At 35.5% G+C, this 19,912-nt stretch overlaps 1 protein-coding gene across 7 annotated transcripts in view; it reads right to left on the bottom strand.

Annotated features, from left to right (window-relative positions):
• EPHA6 (EPH receptor A6) overlaps positions 1 to 19,912 on the bottom strand; it is a 446,467-nt gene that overhangs the window by 202,595 nt on the left and 223,960 nt on the right. For 6 of the 7 annotated variants that reach the window (XR_010427681.1, XM_064643664.1, XM_064643659.1 and 3 more), the window contains exon 5: positions 14,417 to 14,752. Coding sequence is in view for 6 of the 7 variants with exons in the window: in XM_064643664.1 (XP_064499734.1) it covers positions 14,417 to 14,752 (336 nt within the window). In the remaining variant the exon portion in view is untranslated. Of the gene's footprint in view, positions 1 to 14,416; positions 14,753 to 19,912 lie in introns of those variants that run through there. The other variant, XM_064643669.1, reaches the window with a different exon arrangement.

Here is a 19,912-nt window from a genome sequence, read left to right on the forward strand (position 1 = left end):
AGACCAGGCTCTTTTTCAGGTAATTGTAAATCTCTAGTCAGGCCTATGCCCTTAGCCAGTAGATGCTGCCACCATGGGGAACACACAGTTTCCACTGTTCCCAAAATACATAATGAGTTATTAGCAGATTTTATCTCAGTAATAAAGTTATAAAACTTTAATATCTCTACTAAAAATATATTTCAAAAAAGTGATATTGAATTTAAGATTGTGCTAACCATATCTAGCCAGGCTTCTTCTAAACAAAAATGCTGTAAAAAGCATTAAACATTTTACGTTATTAGTGACAAAGCACAAAGTCTATCTTCAGTCTCAACAGTGAAAATTTTAAATAGTTGCCAGATGAATGAGACAACAAACTGGCACCAACAATTCCAGGTATGTCTCTGGTGAGCTCCTGCACAGCTGGGTGAGTTTCTGTGAGCTGCATGAGGGTTGCAAAATGCATTTCAAAGTCTGAACCTCCCTTGTTCCAGCCCTAGAATTGGGGTTCAGAAAGTACCTACAGTATATAGGCAGCTATTACAAAACATCAGAGTTTAAACAGAGCAGAAAGCTGTCCCTCCAAAATCCAGTCAGAAGTTGTAGCTTTCTATGTGACTCATATTCAGGGCTGTGTTTTTTCATCTTTCAGTACTCTGTCTCTTTTAAGCATTCATTTCTTGTGTATCAGTTTTTCTGTTTTCACTATTTAGTATCTTGCAACATTTGTTCTGGTGCGAGGAGAGTTTTGGTTGTGCAAGAAAAGGTTTCCAAACTAATAAGACCTCTCTTGTCATGGTACCAGCCTAATACAATTATTTTAACAGTTTACTAAATTTTAACTCTTGCTCTTAAATTTTCAACTTCAAATACTTATGTCTTTGGTTTAGGAGGTAGATTGGCTTGCATTGATACAGCATTTGTAGTTTTTCTTTAAAATGTTTTTTCACCTGAGGCAAACAGATAAATATTTCACTGATTTATGTACTATCCTTTTCATGGTACTAATAAGGAGATAATGCATTGCTAGAAAGAACAAAAAACTGATTACTTGGGAAATAGTCCCACTGATACTGAAACTAGGATTAAATCTGGAACTGTAGAAAAGGGAAACTGTTGTCCAGTGAATCCCTGAATATTGTGTCTGCTTTTATATTTGTGCATAGTGGATGTGGAGTAAAACAAATGAGAGACTACTTAAGATTTACAACTTTGCTCAGTTTTTAAGGTCACAGTCTCTTAATAAGTAATTGTTCATCCTGGCACTTGCTGCTACTAGAACAGTTGATAGCAACTCTAATATCTAGTCAGCAGTGATAGAGATATATGGATCTAACCCCCAACAACCTACAACCGAGGTAGGAGAATGTCTCATGCATCTTTCAATTTGCTCTTACATTTTTAAGCTTGCAAATGTGTTCTCAAAGGAAAGTCACCTTCATATACACACAGCTACTGCCACGGATATATCCACAGCAAATGCCCATTTTCACAATCAGACTAATTTTTGTTAGTATTTATTTGGTTTTGGTATGTCAGATGGGATGGCTGCAAAGCCAAAAAAATTGTTTTATGATGACTTTTCCAATCAGCATCATCGTTTTTATTCCAAGCTAGCAATTAAATTCCTGCCTTATTTGTCACACTTAATTTAAAATGAAGCATGCAGCGATGTTTAGAGCTACAGTCAGGGCGTTTGTGTCTGGCTGAGGCAGTGGTCACTTGCAGTCTCAATTTATCACTTTTAATTTAAACTCCCATGCCAATGATTTTCCTTCTTAAAGCTATGACTGGCATCTATGGATTTCAAAATCAAAGGGAAAATAAACTACAGTTAAGAATTCAACCGCTCAGATCAATGAAAGCCTGTTTTATAACTGAGTGTGCTCCAGCTAAGTCCCAGCTGCCTGACAGAAAGAATTTAATGTTTCAAACAGTTCCTTTGCCACTTAAACACTCAGAATAACCTTTTATTGCAGCAGTAAGCCATTGCTTGCTGGACAGAAGTGGACTATTGCTGTTGTGTTCTCAGGAAATATTTCAAAGCAAGTGAAGTGAGTGCATCAACCTAAAGAAATATGCACTATTATCCAAATGTCTATCCCTGGACTGTTCCATTTTTGATTGTGTATATTTTCTCTGCTAAGACAACTGATACTATGACATTTCACTGTTAGAAGTTAATAGCAAAGGCTTAAGAGAAATTAATAAAAGAGAACACACTTCATATAAATTTACTGTGAAAATAAAGGTCAGTTATGTTTCTGAACCTCTTTGAAAGTGATCATTTGGTCCTATATATCACAATAAGCAGTTAATTTGAATTGGAAATCTTTTATGTCCCTTTAAAAAGTTAAATAGATAGGTACATATTTTTATGCTATTATTACATGCTAACAGATGCACTAAAATAAATAATTGTTTTCAGAAATAAAGACTGAATAGAGACATCCACATATGTCTGTGTAGAGTGGTGTCATAAAAACACTCACCCACCCATGTCAGAAAAATAGAGAGTGAAGGAGAGAAACAGTCCACATATTATTCCATATTACTCTATATTGCAGAATAAGTAACAAAGTATCAATCTTGTTCCAGGAAACAATTTTAAAATGTAAAAAAAGGAGTTAATTTGGATATTTTGGGGGAATTTTTTGTTTTGTTTAATTTTCTAACTAGCTTTTCCTTGTCCACAATTTTCCATCTTGAAAGACGCTGTTACAATTCTTTAAATCATTAATAATCTTCTGGTGAATCAATATTTTTGAGTTTGAGATCATTAGTGTAATTCAAACACTGAAGCTTTTGCCACATTTTAGCTGTAAAATAGCCAAAGATGATTTCAGGGCAATTCTCTCTCTCTCATGAGTCTCTCTTTAGCTCCTTGATTTGACAGGATTATCTACCCCTACCTTACTACTCTGAGTTTGTTGCCTTCCCAATTCATCATTCAGTGAAGCAGCCAAAAGGAGCTGCTACACTTTGTAAGGAAATCTCCCACAGAGGAATTAAGCTTCAAGAAAAAACCCCTATGTAGCAAAGCATTGCTAATTAGAGGATGGTCATCTACATTTTTCCTGGTAAAAAGAAAACACGAATTTTCAAAATAAATCCACTAAATTACCGAGCTACTAGTGGACATTTTTCTTCTTGGGTTTTCCATTTTTTTTGTGTGTGTAAACGATGATTTCACTGCAAGCGGAATCTACAGAGCGCTCTGAATTTTCCCAGGTCTGAAAAGCAGGATACTTGCATCCCGAGGGAGCCCTCATGGATGTTATACAGTTTTACATGCATAGACTTATTCTTACCATCTGAAATGTGAGTAATTCTACCTACTAGCCTTCAAGGATCACTAACTTAATGCTTGCAAAATCAACCAAATACTACAGCATATGAATGCAGCAGAAATATAAAATATGGCTTTGAGAAATCAGGCTAAACAAGGGCTAAATGGATAATCTACGCTGACAGATGAGGATAATGTGGAATAACATTTTCCTGTTATCATGGAGACTTGAACAAAAATGTTTAGGGCATTAGACTGGACAGTAAAAACATAAAACAAGAGTCTGAATTAAGGTTTCTTGAAAAAACTTCCCAGTGATTTAATTTGGAACCTTATTTTTTCTAAAGAAGATTTTGGTAGCAATTTCAGTGTATGAATTTAATATTTGATGTTTTATAGCTACATAAAAACAGTTTCTCAAAGAAATGAATACACTGTTTTGCATAGAAATGGCTGTGAAATTCACCAGAAATAAAATAATCGCTATTATTAAAATCTGGACTATTTGTATTGCTGCAAACAAATCTGTGCTATTCTTGTTTCCCGTTGCAAATATAGCAATTTTTACAAGGATTATCATGTATTACTGTAACTCAGAAGTATGGAATTTGTAATGCTTTAAAGTCCAAACAGTATACTCTAATGACATTCACCCTTATTGCATCTTTAATCTTTAATTATCGTAAAGGTATCTAAACAAACTCAATAGAAAAGCAGGAATTTCTAAGTAGAAAAAAGAACCAAAAATACCCCCAAACCCAGTATTTATAAGCTGATTTTTTTAAGCTTTAGGGGAAAAAATGATCAACACAGTGGCCATTTAGTAATAAGGTTAAAAGTATAAAGCTCATAGTTTCAGGTGTTTCATCCTTAGGAGTGAGAAGTGCTCGTGTAACTCCCTGTGTTTAAATAATAGGTTGTACCTATATCAGGTACTTAAAATGCCCACCTGTCACTGCAAATGCTGATCCAGAAAGTTTCAGTATTTAAAGACAGTTTAAATACAAACTAATATAGAGAGTAAGGAATGGAGTGCATCTCATCTACGAACTTTTTTGAAAGTCTCGGATAGTTGCAGTAAAAATGTAATTTTAGTGTTACATAGAAATGTAGCTCATGTATTAATCTGGCAAATATGAAGATATTTAAAACTTATCAAAATATTTCAATAAAGTAAAATGGTATTTTCTTATAGCAAATAGAAAGATGTTAGCACATTAACTTGTATTTAGCGTTAGTTAGACTAGAAAATCAGTGGCAAATCATTATTATTTTAATAACATTTAATATTATATATATTGAAAGATTTTTTATAATGTACGCTACATATGTACATATATATAGCAAATATTACGCATTTTTTATCCTTTAAGTATCTTTAATTATACAAGGAATTCCAGATTGATATTTTAATTAATGTTAATCCTCCATCAACTGAGACAGTAATAGTGACTTGCTCGTAAAAACTGACACATATTCCACCCACTGGAATTGTTTTTGAAGATATTAGCCTTATTCTCCCTAAAACTGCACGAGAAAGCAACATTTTTGAGGCTTGACAACATAACCATCATCCTAGAATGAAAAAAATTATTCACAGTGCTGCTTAGAAGAGCTTAGAGTTGTTATATTTATGAGAATGTAAACGTTATCTAGCAAGTTTATCCAGAATGATGGTAGAGATATGAATAGGGAAAAATAACATCTGAACTGATTTTTCATGCCTTTTGGAATTGTTCACTACTCTTGTTGCTGAAATCTCTGACTCTTAGAAATGTCAAGGCATCTTTAGGAACCAGCTGTGTCAACAGAAAAGCAAAAATTATAAAAGGAGAAGATACTGAAGTAAATGTGATATTAGAGAACATGCAAACCAGATAAAGATACCGTGCAATGTGTCCTCAAATCTGTAGAGAATTACACAGACACCTACTTTGGAATGTGACATAAAAACATCACAGTCCGTGTTAATGCCTCAATGGTGTGTTTGGTGCAGGTTTTAAACTTCCACGCTGTCAATTTGCTTCTTTGACCATATAAAATGCACTTCCAATTACAAGCAAGCATTTTAAAAGATAAACAGTATTTAACACCACACTAAAAAAAATGTGATTTTCTCCATTTCCTCTCTCTGAAGATTTCATATTCTAGTCAGTGTTGCATTATTTATAAACTGAAATCAATACTTTCTGTAAAATGGCAAAGAGGGATGCTAAATATCAGTTAAAATATTTTTCCCTATAGAATGAATCATATCTATGAATATATGGCAATGAGATACCAGAAATTCACCTCATGTCTAATTAGTAAATGATATTTCTAGCTTGACAGAAAAATGTATGAGTTGAGGGAAAAGACAAATGTGTATTTTCTCTATTGTTGATAGACTATAGCCCATCATCCTTGAATTATAAACTGAATTACCTGAATCCCATTACTCCATTACCCTGTAAATTTTTTTTCATTCCTCATTGATCTTGAATTACAGGGTAAAAGAAAGAATTGTTAGATAATATTAGGAGAACAATCTAATTCAGGAGAAAAATGGAACCTGGAATTTAATATTACGTAAGTATGAACCAGTCACTGGAATCAGACAATTTGTTTTCCAGACAAATTTGAGTTAATATAATGTAATGATAATTTATTTCTAAACTGTAAAAGGCAGTATTGGAAACTGGATGAACAACTTGTCAGTAGTTTACAGGAACATACATCAGCTTTTTGAGGTGTATAACAAGTTAGAATTTATAAGTCAGATATTGGTCATTAATCTCTAAACACTTCAACACAATTATAGATAAAGATATGTTTTAGAAGCTGTTGCAGAAGGTATTTAAAATAATCTGGAAAACACAATTTTAAAAATATAACTTCATATTCAGACAGAAAAAGAAATAAAATTCTTGCAAATGTAAGTTAATTCAAAGAAGAATGAGATTTAATTAACATTTGCAATTAGTAGGGTTTGCCATTGGCTTCAGCATAAAAGTTGTGACTAGATTTTTAAGTACTGTGGATGAAGGCAAAAGTAGAGGAGACAACAAGAATGTTCAGGAAAAATAAGCTTACCTGGGCCTACCTTGTATTTTTGTCCTGTGGGACATCTCTCACTGACTAGTAGGGAAACAGCTTTGGGACATTAGATACAATTTGTGATTAGAGATTCTTTGTAAATATTTGCTTTAAGACTTCACTTTTAAAATACTGTGTGGTTTAATGTACAAGATGTTATTGTTATTTCAAGGAGAAAATATGATGATGAAATAAGCTTAATTTGCTGAATTCACATGTTTTAGAAATTTATCAATTTTTGTTTTAGTTTATTTTTCTATATCAGAAATCACTTTATTCAAATGACTTTCATCACTCTGATTTGCCTTGGGACAGGTTCCTGTGTCATCTTCCTTCTCCTTTTGGCTATCAGGACTCTACATGTAGACAGCAAAATAAAACACTTGTATCTGATCAATGTATGTCACTTTAGCAAGTGCAAACAACAGAGGCAAAATCCTCTGAACAGCTGATCCTTCACAGAATTAGTTGCACTTGCTCCAGAGGGTCACAAAACGAAACTGATTTCAAATGATTTTATTGAAAAAGTCCACTTTAGAACCTGTAGCCACGTCCTGAATATCTGATAATATTCCTGCTTAACTGAAGGTTTTAAGGGAAATCTTAAAAGAAGATAAATAAAGAAAACTGTGTATATTTAATATGCAAAAATCACTCCTCAATAAAAACCAGAGATTGCATGCTAAATGGAAATAAGACTTAGAATATTAAGAGTGTCTTTTTTTCCTTCTTTACACCACCCAGTCTTGACACTGTTTGACACCCCCTGTCTCATCCCTATCAGACTTGGATTCAGGCTCAAATATGAAGTCTCACTAATATTAACTGTGCATATCCTTGCTACTATAATCTTTTCAGAGGAGCAATCTTTATTTTTTGTTCACAGGAGACAGTATAAATTTTAATGCAGTAGGGAAACATTTAAATAGGTAACACAGATTGAAGACAGTAAACAGATACCTCTCATTGTTTGGGAAGAAAAAGGTAAAAGCAAGTTATTAGAAATATTAACTTGAAGCTAACAGAGATGTAAAATAAATAAAATTCTTAAGCTTAGGAAACTATGTAAATTTGAGTCTGCTCTCAACCTTATTCCAGTGTGAGCAATTTAATGCCACTATTGTAAATAAATTAAAGCTAATTCCAAACTGTGAGCCCAAGGCAAACGCATGTGGAAGAGTCACAGAAGTGGAAGGAGTTGTTGAGTGTAACGAAGAAACTACTTTTAAGAAGCAAATGAATCAGAGCAACCTGCTGCCAAGATAATTGCTTTAAAGACCCCACAGCAAACATTATCAGAATTGGTTTGTAATTTCTCATGTCCTTTATTCTGAACACACTCTCATAAAGATTTGCTTGAAAGCCATAACATCTAAACCCACAATTTGTTCCAGATTAACTAGTTGTGATCAATGTCTTTCTTTACTACCCTTGACCAAAATCACTCCTTTTGCCAAGAATGCAACAGAAGTCTTCATTTCCCTTGTCACACAATGGCAATGCCAGAGGTTTGTTGTTGTCAATGTTCTTTGCTAGATTTGGTTGGATTTGGGTTTTTTTAAAATGAAATATCTTTCAAAAATGTTTAAGTAAACTTTGAAAACAGAAGGTTCTTAACGTAAGAGGGTAGATTGTCCCAAGCTGGTCGATCAACAGTTGTGGCAGAAGATTCTAATTCACCAGATTATATCTGAATTATCTTGTACTCTACCCTGACTGGAATATTCAACAGTGATTCTTCTCGCTATCTATCATTCACTGTAAGAGGTCCCAGACAACTGAGCAGCAGGGTCCATGAATACACATCTCATTCTTAGTGGTTTTATCATGTGCTGAATGCCCCTCGCAGCTACTGACTACAAATAGGAATCAACAAAATAAAGACATATTTCTTATCTCAGTGTTGTGTGCCTACCAATTTATTTGTAATGATTATTTTACAAGTTTCTCCATAAATTGAAACAAACTATTATTATTAAATATAAAATTGTCACAGCACTTGGACATTGCATTTTAATGGCTACAACTTAAATCAGAAACTGGCTGAAAACACATGTCACAGACAAACTGCCAATGGCTATGATCAAGAGTGTGCTCTGCAAGGAAAGAAAATATTACAAAAACTGAAAGACCACATTGGTAAGTAAATTGTGGGGAAAATACAGTATTCATTAACCTCTTCTCAGAATTTAATTTTCTCCTACTCATATTGTGTAACTTAGAGAAACTTATCTTACATATCTGACTCGCTTATGGCTAATACTGTGTGTATGGGAGACAAAAGTAAATGGAACGAGGTTGACTTTTGCTGCATTAAAGAAATGGCTGACCATCAATATTTTCCAGCAGAAAAAAAAAATTTGTTAAAAAAATTTACAAGCATTAAAAAAACCCTTCAGAATATAACTAAAAATTGAGTTAAAAGTAATTTCCTGCTTATTATTACTGTATAGTAATCAGGTGTATTATAAAGAAACATCCATAAAAAGTTGTGTAAGTGTGCAGAGGAGACCAGCAGATGAAAAATCTGTGGATAACTGCATAATGCTGAATTCCCTTTTAAAATGTATTGTTTAAATGTGTTGTTCAGAAGTGACTTAGAGAGTGCACATCTCAAACTTTTTTTAAAAATAGTAATCCCTCTTTCCTGTCTTCACATCACATTCAGTTATAGACATTTACAGACTGTCCTTAGCCAGTTAGCAACAGGTTGATATTTCTCCAAATTTTTCACACAAATAGAACGAGCAGTGCTGATAACAGTAGAGTGTCTGGTAGAACTTCAATTCAGCTGTAGTTGTGAAGTAAACAAATCCCATAAATTTCTTATTTATTGTCATCTATGAAAATTTCATGTTTTTTCTTTCATGTGGCTTGAGCTCCGGCAATGTTTGATGGAGGTTGTTTTGTGCTGTTTCATAACAGGCTTTTATGCAATCTGCTATTCCAATAATCAGTGATTAGAAATAGCTTAACATAAACCATTTAAAAGATGGTTCAAAGGGCTTCATCATGTCATTATGAAAAGAGAAGACTTCTCTACTTTAAAGTTACAGAGGACAATCACGTCTGTAGAGATTTGAGACTTTGGGAAGAAAAGGAAAGTTGACTTTTGGTTAGGGTGAAAGCGAGATGCTGCTATGGGAAGCAACTGAGGATGAGTAAACAGGCAACTCCCCTGTCACTCCAATGAGGATCCTGAAACTAGATCCTGAAACTATCCTGTCATCAATCAGAAGGATTAATCCTGATAAACTGTCCTGGTGGTGCAACCAAGAGTCAGAATGACAGTCAGAGGAACCTCTTAACCACTTCTCCCATCTGCATTGTGATTATACTGCTATATGCCATTAAGTCATGGTGATATGGTCACGTTTATTCCTGGAAGAGACATTGAAACCCTGCCATGAATTCCTTTGTTCAGCTCTAAGAGAGTGACAAATGGTTGCTCTTTCTAGAGACCATCTGCACAGGACTACAAATATGTCTGAGAAGCCACTGCACCAGGAATAACTTATTTGGGAAAAGGAATTAGATGAAAGGCAATCCCTTTCAAACACTGGCAAGATTTTACCATTGGATTAGGAAACATCACCTTGGATGTATCTGCCAATGGCTCATGTAAAATAAGATGTATTAGACAAAGGAATCCTGATAGAATTGCAGTTTCAGAGTCTGCCTGAAAATCTCCGTTGCCAACACTAGACAGACAGAAAAAATGAGCCAGGGCTTTAATATAGTGACAGGGTGCGTGCCCACAGATTGTGCTCTCTTGTGCCTCAGATTTTGTCGACTGGTAGCAGGTCTTTGGTGTCACAGAGACCAGAGTCACGCACAAACTGCAGAACTGAGAAAGGAGAAGAGTTTTCCAGGATGCAAAGGCAGAAGGAGTATTTCTATAGTGTACTCTTTTCCTCCCTGTTCTCAAGGAATAGAACATGTGAGTGCACGTTGAATAATTGTGAATATGGACTGTTATTTGGAAATAGGAACTACTTTTTAAGTTCTGTTTGCTTAATTATTCATTATTTACTACTTTAATTATGTATGAAAAAACTCAAGTACCTCTGAATTTTCTTTAGGCAATGCAGACTCTATGGCATGCTCAGAAAGTTATATAGTGAGGTGTCTCTTCCTTCCATTAGTCATAAGAGAAACATAAATTACAATTCAGCAAGTAATTCTCTGCTTCTTCACACAGTGATTTAAAGTCGATTGAGTACAATTACTTTGTACTCAGCATATTTACTGCTGCATAAAACTTTCTCTCTCCCATAAAGAAAAGGCATCCAGGCACTTCTCTGAACAATAGTATGTGAAACATTTTTTTGACGAGGCTTTTTGTGAAAACATGTTTTATCTTTCAGTTGTTTACAAACTACTTTAGCAGTGATTTGGGAAAGCGCTTAATATGTGCTAATGTTCTTCCTTGAACAGGAACTTTGCTTAAGTGCTTTTCTGAGAAGGATCTCTTGTATACTTATCTGTGTTTAAAGTAGGGATTATTTTGGTATCTCAAATCATTTTGAAAAGAAGCCACACTTCCCTCATCTCCCCATCTGCAACATCTACACCCCCTAACACACCCCCCTACACCATCCTTGCTTGCTGGACAGGACACAACATATGCTGTGATTGTAAAGATTGAAATATATTCTTTCTTTACTGCCTAGTCAGCAGACAGGCCAAGTGGTCAGTTAGTTGGGGTCTCTAGTCCAGAAAGGAAGCTTCATGATTCTTTTCAACTTGCAGACCCAACCAACACCTTGGTGACTCCAAGTGATCAGTTTTCACAATTCTGTTGACTCTTTTTCACTGTTATCAAGCCCATGTTGGCTTCTGGGTTCACAGTTCTTTCTGGTGCCTGACAGATAATGTGACCACAGAAATTCTGTTTCTTTACGAAGCCAAGGGGAAAAATCCAAAATCACGGATATCCAATTTGTGAGTACTTGTATAAAATTAAAGAAAAAAGTCATGAGTATTGCCAAGTTCATTTTACCTGACTTACTCGCATTATTATGAGTAATTTTTTTCAGTATTTGATCAGGTCTGATAATGCTTTATTCACCAAATTGCAGAGAGGTTTGAGCTGGAGTTTGCACAGCCTTTTTTAAGTGTTACTTTCCTTTAGTCTGCTTCTTGTCACTGTTAAAGCTGAGCAGTGTATTTAATTTTGTTAATACTTGTGATTGCGTGAAGAGGCAGTTAAGATTTTAATATTAGTTGTGGTAGAACTCTGTGCACAAAGATGAGCTTTAATCACTTTTGAATTAGTTCACTTCTCTTGTCAGCATATATTCTTCCCTCTTTGATGCTCTCAGACTACTCTATTCACTTATGTGACAGGATACAATTCCTCACTATCTATGGATGTCCACAGTACTCTTCACTGAGTTATTTATTCAGCTAAGTGCTGAATCCAATAAGAGAGAAACCCCCCTGAAGAACAAGCTAATAATTTTGCATGTTTAAAGAAGAATCTGCTAATTTCACATAAACTGTCAAAAAGAAAAGGCCACTAGAGGGAAGTAAATCCAATATGCTCAAAGAAAATAAAATACTAGGTCTTCAGCCACTGTAAATTACTGCAGCTAACAGAATGGTCTTGATTTACAACAGCTGCAGATATGGTTCTATATTCTTAATAAAGATATGAGAGTGGAAGAAAACAATTTATATATTTATAAGGAGGTTTAGCAGTTCATGCAAAGCATATACCAAAAACATTAAAAGTGTATGTATGAAAAGATTACATATAAAAAGGTAGTTGAATATGGCATAAATATGTTGTGTAGGAATGATTGATTATAGATCTAGATATTAGATACATCAAAAGTAAAAAAAAAAATTGTTTTAAACCAATTCTAGTGATCCAGTCCTTCTACAAATTTATACATTTTTGATTTTTTGTCATGTGATATGCTTAATCTTGGATCATTGCTTTCTATGGATGCATGCACAAACCTGCAGCACTGTGAAATAAGTACTATCCATTTCAGTGTAATTAAGATTATAAGGGAAGATTGTAACAGTGAGTTTATAAGAAAAATCTCTGCAATGTTCTGAAGCTGTAATTCTACAAGTTACATTTCTGAGGTGAGATACCGCAGCTTTCTCCATATCACTTCTTATTTATGACTAAAAGTAACTCACAAAAAATGTTGATTAATTTCCATCAACAAAAACTCCATTAACTTTCTTCCACCCTTCATCCAACATTACATTTTTTTCTTTTACCTCTAAATATGTAGTTACCATGCTTATGGTTTTATACAACTGAACACCTGGTAATCCTACAAAAATGCTTTTATCTTTATAACTACATTTTATAGATGACTCCTGCTATGCTGTCTTTTTATATCCAAATAAACTGACAAAGAATTCTGAAAATCTGGTCTTAAATTCTCTGAAGCCCTTGCATAGCAATTTTAGTAATGTAAGAATTATTATAGGGAATACAAGCACTCTATACTCCAGAGTTTACTGCCAGTGTGTCACAAATTCTCAGAACATTTTCCCTGTTTTGAGTAAACTGCAGTGAAAATCTCTGTCCTTAAAGTAGGGACAGACAACAGCAAAAGATACTATTTTTTAAAAGGTCACCAGTTAAATGCACATCACGAGCTGTGTTCACACAGCTGTTACCCAGCTTAAAAATAAACCATATCTCTGGTGATCTCCACTTGTGCATGCTTGGTGACTTGCATTTAATGCCATTTAGCAAAATATCCAAAAGTAAGTACACTTAGAGGTACTTTCTAACACCATTTTTCCTTTACTGAGAAAGGAAAAGGGATATGAAGGTGATACACAGCTTAAGTGCTTAAGGAAATTCTCACTGCAAGGCCTATATATCATTAGGCATCTTAAATGATTAGCTCTGCTGTTACTATCATTACCTGAAAGGTGAGTAGTTTTTGTGCTTTTTCTAATCCATTTTCATGAATATTATTCATATTACCACCATTGTCATCATCATCATCATGATCACAGCAAGCTGTTAATTTTTTGTATGCCTAAAGGCAAACAAGTCATTACCTACTCATCAACAAAACTACTCGTCCCAGATACACAGGTAAGCAGACTTTTGCTAGGCTGATCAGTGAAAAAACCTCGAGCCTTCCTACAAGTGGAACAACAGGATCCTCCGGAACATTAGCACTTTTACTAAATAGAATCATATTATCACGTGTTTTTTGCTCAAAGCAGTAGTTTTGCCAGTTCAGTTCGTGCTCTACATTAAACACGTCAGCTGCAGTTGCAATGTCACCGCACAGTAGGTGAAAAACATTTCTGGAACAAATGTCAGCAAGGGATAATTTTGAAATAACCTTCTTGTCTTGTCTACAGTGACAAAAGCCAGAAGAGGACACTGCTTTATAGTTTACATTGTTGGTAACCTGTGATGCCATTTCCTGGCACAGTAAGCACTTCCAAAGACGGAACAAGAAAAAGTTGCAGAAATAAACAAAAACAGAGAGCTCTTCTAGTTTCCCACATTTCTGGTGAAGATTCACCTTGGGCATGAATTCAAACTGAAATAGAGGAAAGAAAAAGCTCAAAACAATAATGCAAAGTTTAAAATTAAAGGATCAAAAAAAAACTAGTAGGAAATGGCTCATACAGATGTTGAAATACCTTTACAGCGAGAAATGCTGTATTAGTACTGTGAAACACAGATACTAAAGGTAGTGAGTTCACTTCCACTTTTCCTTTGAATTGTGCAATTGTAATGGATAACCTCTGGTGTTTTACTCTTGCAAAACTGAAATCTCAAAAGCACCAGACTCCAGTTCTGATGAACCACTGATAGATACAGTTACTCTCAGGTAGCTAAAGATTGTACTTAAACAGAAAGCTATGGTTTTGTGTCCTGTGTAATGGGGTCAAGGGCCAACTGCCAAAAGCATTTAATGCCCTCATCAGCAGGGGCTGAAAGTCCTCACAGAAAGCACTTAAAAAAATTTAGCAACCTGCAAAACATCCTAACTTGCTGAGCCAGACTTCTAAGAAACAAAAGCATCTCCGTAGGTGTCGGGGCACAGGAACAGACATGCTGGTACTTACCATCTTGGTCTGTGGTCACCGTGATGGCTGTGAACTGCTTGGGAGAGAAGCTCAGCTCCGAGACCCCGTTGGTGGCTTCGATTTCGAAGGTGTAGTTCACGTGCGCCACGAAGTCGAGCACCGTCACCGAGGAGTTGATGAGCCCCGTGTGCCTGGGGATGAAGCGGATGCCTCCCCCACAGATCTCACACTGGCTGGCGTCCGAGCCGCATTTCTTACAGATGACACTGTAAGTGAGATCCTTTCTCCCTCCAGTATCGCTCGGGGGGCTCCACTCCAACATCAGAGCTGTTTCATTAATGTTAAAAACCACATTCCTCGGAGCAGAAGGTGGCCCTGCAGAGAAGGAGGGGAAAACTTGTTAGGCCTCTTTGGAGAAAAAAGTTAAACAAAAAAAAAAATTTTCAGGCAATTATTTGCAAATAAAAGACATGAGTTATGCTTCTATAACAAATTCAAAGTAAAAAATAAGAGTTATCTGAATACAATCCTTGAAAATTAAGCAGACATAATAAATGGGTGAGATCACAAAAAGCTGAATAATCTAAGTAAATTAGAATTAATTCAGAAATCATTTAAGGCAATGCAAAAATGAATTGGGAATGTCAAAACTACACTTGATAACACAAATTTGCATTAAATATCTCTTGATGATGTGGTATACTGGGCTAGAGCTTTAACCACAAAATTTATATCCTTATTTTATATCTAGTAATGTAGGCTTTTCTGAGACTTAAAATATTTGATGTTTTATAAGAGACAAATTAAATAATAAATAAATAACCGCTTTGGAATAACTACAAGAGGTAAAACTGTTTGTATTAGTTCTGCAGTGTCAGATTTTTTTTTACTCTTATCCCCGGGGATTTCTTTGCTGCTGTTCATTAACAAGAGTTAGGTGGCAACAGGCCAAGACTATTAGGCACAAGAGACAGTTTACAAGTTTTTTTTCCTTCCCACCTGGTACCTCGTCAGCACCAGTATAACAGTGAAGACATCAACCTTGCCAGTTAAAGGTCTAAAAGCTTGACCAAAAAGCAGGAGAAAAAGTAATTTTTGAAGACTGTGGGGAGAAATACAAAGCTAGTTGCAGCAGGCAGAGTACAGGAAATCTCTCATCTAACAAGCAGGTGGTAAAGCTGCCTGTGTACTGTCAGATGAACCACAAGTGACCCATTTCCCATGGATTCCACAACAGTCCAGGTTTGTCCAACAAGTTTTAAGCTGTTTGCTAACTTACTGTGTAGGATCACATAAAAAATACATGGGGCTTTACATATTTAAATAGTGATTGTCCCCCTGTACTCAGCACTGGTGAGGCCACATCTCAAGTGCTGTGTCCAGTTCTGGCCCCTCACTCCAGGAAAGACATTGAGGTGCTGGAGCATGTCCAGACAAGGGCAATGGAGCTAAGGAAGGGTCTGGAGCACAAGGCTGATGAGGAGAGGCTGAGCGAGCTGGGGGTGTTTATCCTGGAGAAGAGGAGGCTTGGGGGTGATCTTACTGCCCTCTACAACTCCCTGAAAGGAGGTTGTAGCCAGGTGGGGTTTGGCCTCTTCTCCCAGGTAGCAAGTGACAGGATAAGAGGAAATGGCCTCAAGCTGTGCCAAGAGAGGTTTGGGTTGGACACCAGGAAGAATTTCTTCACAGAGAGATAATCCCAAAATGTACCCATAAAAATTATGTAAGAAACACAGATTTGGAAAAATGCAAGGCCTTATACTCTAGATTTTGATATGTGTGAAAGGACTGTGGAAAACTCAACTGCCGACCTCTGGGTTTTTTGAGCTGAATGAGTTGAATAAACATATATTCCCAGCTCTCAACAAAATCACAGGGCACATGCATTGCTTGGCTTATCAGAGCTTTGAAAAGTTTCAGCTTTCTTTGCAGTTTTTGATCATTTATACCAACAGGACTTAAACAAAAAGTTTTGATTGAGACACTGGTCAAACTTTGAGTGAGCTCTTCATTACTTCAGGGTCTCTCAAGCAGACTGAAAGAGTACAAGAAACATTTGCAAATGACATCAGCTAATTCTTATGCAAGTGAATTTCACTCAACAAATTGAATGGCACAGTAAAGATGAGAGAGTCAGACGATTAAAATATAATATGCTTTCTAAACAAACAAACCAAAAATATTAATCAACACTTTTTGTAAATTCCAGCTCTACAACTTGTAGCATGAAGACAAGACCTTGTGCCTAAAAGATGGTCAAACCTTTGCTTTAGGGAGGAAAACAAAAATATCAATGCTCCCCCTTTATTTTTCCTTCCTGGTCTTTGTGACCTTTTGATAAGTGTAAACTGAAGCATTTGAAATACTTTAATAGGTAAGTACTTGTAAATGCAACTTGTTAACAACGGCTCATTATATTGATACTTCATTATCTAGTGGTGTGGAAAACAGAGGTAAGAACCTTGAAAAGGCTCTGTGGTTCAAAAGCTCCTATAAGCTTAGTGTCTCAGATTCAGAAATTACTAAACTCCCACAAAACCACTGCGAGGTTGATGGTTCTGGCTACTCTGGAAAAGAGTCCTGAGACTGGAACAAGCTAAAACCAGCACAGATGACTTCAGCTTCAGTTCTTATTATTTATGTTCAGATGACTAATTATTCAGAATAATTATGTTTCCTCTAAAGCCATGCTGTGAGAATTAAATAATGACTGGTCTTAACAAATTCCCACTGTTAAAACCAATGAGGAGTTTTAGGAATATGGAGGATGAGCCTTAATCACGCTTACATATCTGCATAACTTTGAGTGGATCAGTAATCCCCTTGAAATAATTGGTAATACTCAAGCACTTAAAACTAAGCATATGTGTAATTGCTTGAAGGATTGGAGTCAAGGTTTTAAAACAAGCTTAGATTTAATCTTACATACTATAGATACATAACTTACCTATATCTTACATAACTATAGATATTATGACAATGGGTCATCACAGTTCAGTGGGTTTTTTTACATTATTTCATCAATTTCGGCACACCAAAACAGGAGTTAATGTGAATCTGGGCAACAGCCAAGTTTTGTCTGTCTTTTTGAATTTTCATTTCCTATCAGATTTTTGTTGCACTATATGTAGATGACATCTGTAGATGGACCAATACAGTAAATAAAATACATTTAAAAAAATATTTTTATTTGTACTAGAGAGTGAAAGTTTTTAGAGTCATGACTTGGGACTTAATCCTCAATTGTAAGAGAAAACACATACTATTGTACATTCACATTTCAGTGAAAAGGAAAACCACCATCAATTATGTTAGAGGTGTCTGAAAGTATGTGACTGTCTGCTTGCAAATGCAGAAAAAAGCCTCAAACACACTTCCTACTCAAGGCCCCTCATGCCAATTTGCATGACGATTAAATAGCTTTTTAATTGCTGTTAAATTATGCCAGTTAAACTGTGATTTCATGCAAATATTAAGCTGTAATGACATGCAGTGAATCATTTACTAAGATTTAGAACTTGGAACAAAGAGAGACAATTCATTCTAATCCTCAGATTCAACTAAATTATGTGTCACTGGGCTTTTATGAATGTGGCCTGATTGCTTTGTTATCATTTATAAATTATACAAAGATTATTTGACACATTGGAAAAACCTGGCAGCAATAACCCTTCTGCAGACATCTGTGTGCAAAGCACTCAGGGATTTCCTCATATTGATTTTTAAGGAAAACAAGTATATTGGTGAAAACAACGGAGCCTTTTATCACAGCAGAATTCAGGACTCTGGATTTTATGCAAAAGAATAAAATACAGTTCAGATGGATGAGCATTAAAAAAACATGCAGCTCGTCTGCTAAGATGGAACTCAGCCAGAGTGTGAGCAATGTCTTTTGCTTCATTTACAAATTACAATGTAAGAAGTATTTCTACACTCTCTGTGGAGGAGACCGACATCAATGTCTTAGGGAGAACCAGGCCTGCTCTGAAAGCAACAGAGCAGAGTTTATTTTCTTCCTCTGCGAAGGCAAAGTGAATTTTGCTGGTTTTGGAATGAAAGAGGAGCAAACCCAGCTCTGTAGAAGTCTAGTGAGACCAATGCGTTATTTTATACACTAACGAGTGATGAGTGTCCAGAAAAAACCTGTGGCATTTTAAGTTAAAACTGTCCATTATTGGACTCTTAGAAGTTCGTGTTTTTTGACAACTGAATTTACAGCAGAAGAGCAAAAATTAAGCATTGCCTTAGAATATACTTGGAATCAACACCTGGCTGTGTCCCTTGAGTTCATAATTGCTTTCTGACATACGTATATACATGTGGTATAAATAAGTTGTGTCACTTGATGTAGAACTACATTTTTCCTTTTCCAGAATCACTTATACTTTTCCTGTGAGACCAGCAGGAAAAGGAAGCCAGTGACTGCAAATCAACACTCACAGTATAATGATGGATTGCAAACAAATGTATAAACATATCAATATTATCTACATATATAACAGTAGAGGCAGTAAAGTCAAAGACTTCAAGTATGTTGCTTGATTTTGCTGCTGAAATACCGTGTTAAAAGTAGAGGATACAGTTCGTGGCAGAGGTTATTGAACAGAGCAGAAGTTTGTTGGGTTCAAGTTGTTTAAGCATAACATGAAAAGAGATGCATTCAGACTCAGACAACCAATATAAGCCTGCCTGACCTTGAAAAGATGGATCAATTCATCCAATTACTTTATGGTGGGAAATGTTAGACTTTATGTACAGAGTAATCAGACAGGGGATTAGATATGATGCTGTTTGTTGCTCACTGTGTATGCAGAGAGATCACTGATAGAGTACTTTCATATGGCAAAGAAATACAATAAGAAGAAAGAGTAGCAGCAAGAGATTGATAAAGAAATGTCAATCAAATGAAAAGAGCCTCAGAGAAAGGGATTAACAATATATTCTAATGTAATTTTCATTTCTCTTATTGAAAATAGATTTGTATTACTGTTTTTTGCAAAGTGCACACTCTTCCTTCACAAAATGCAGCTACAGGAAGTAAAAATGGGAACTGTACAATTTTGGAAAAGCAGACACTATGCACTTTCACAGAATTAATCCAAGTGGGTTTGAAGCTCATCTTGTAAAAAGTGGATGCTGGAAGCTAAACTCTTAACTTCATAGTCTCTGAAATCAAGGTTTGTTTTTGTTTGTTTGTTTGTTTGTTTTCCCATAATGCTGCATATGCAAGTTTCCCAGTACTGAGGAAAAGTTCTGGAGTAAGGAATAGTGCCCAACCCTATACTGGAATGAAAAGAGAGAGAGAACAAAGTATCTACCTATCTTAGGCATATTGCTTTGCAGGACATGGGGAAGCAAATAAAATAGGCATCAATAGAGTCAGTCAAAATGTTTGAATATAAAGACATTTGTGAGTGGAATCGACTATTCACTCTGTGTTTAATTTAAAAATAACTCTCATTTTAAAAGTCCCAAGAAAAATGTCTATTTCTTATGCCACATCTCATATGGGAAGATACCAATTTGAAAACGAAT

The sequence above is a fragment of the Pseudopipra pipra genome, chromosome 2, assembly GCF_036250125.1.
Source record: "Pseudopipra pipra isolate bDixPip1 chromosome 2, bDixPip1.hap1, whole genome shotgun sequence".
NCBI classification, from domain to species: Eukaryota; Metazoa; Chordata; class Aves; order Passeriformes; family Pipridae; genus Pseudopipra; species Pseudopipra pipra.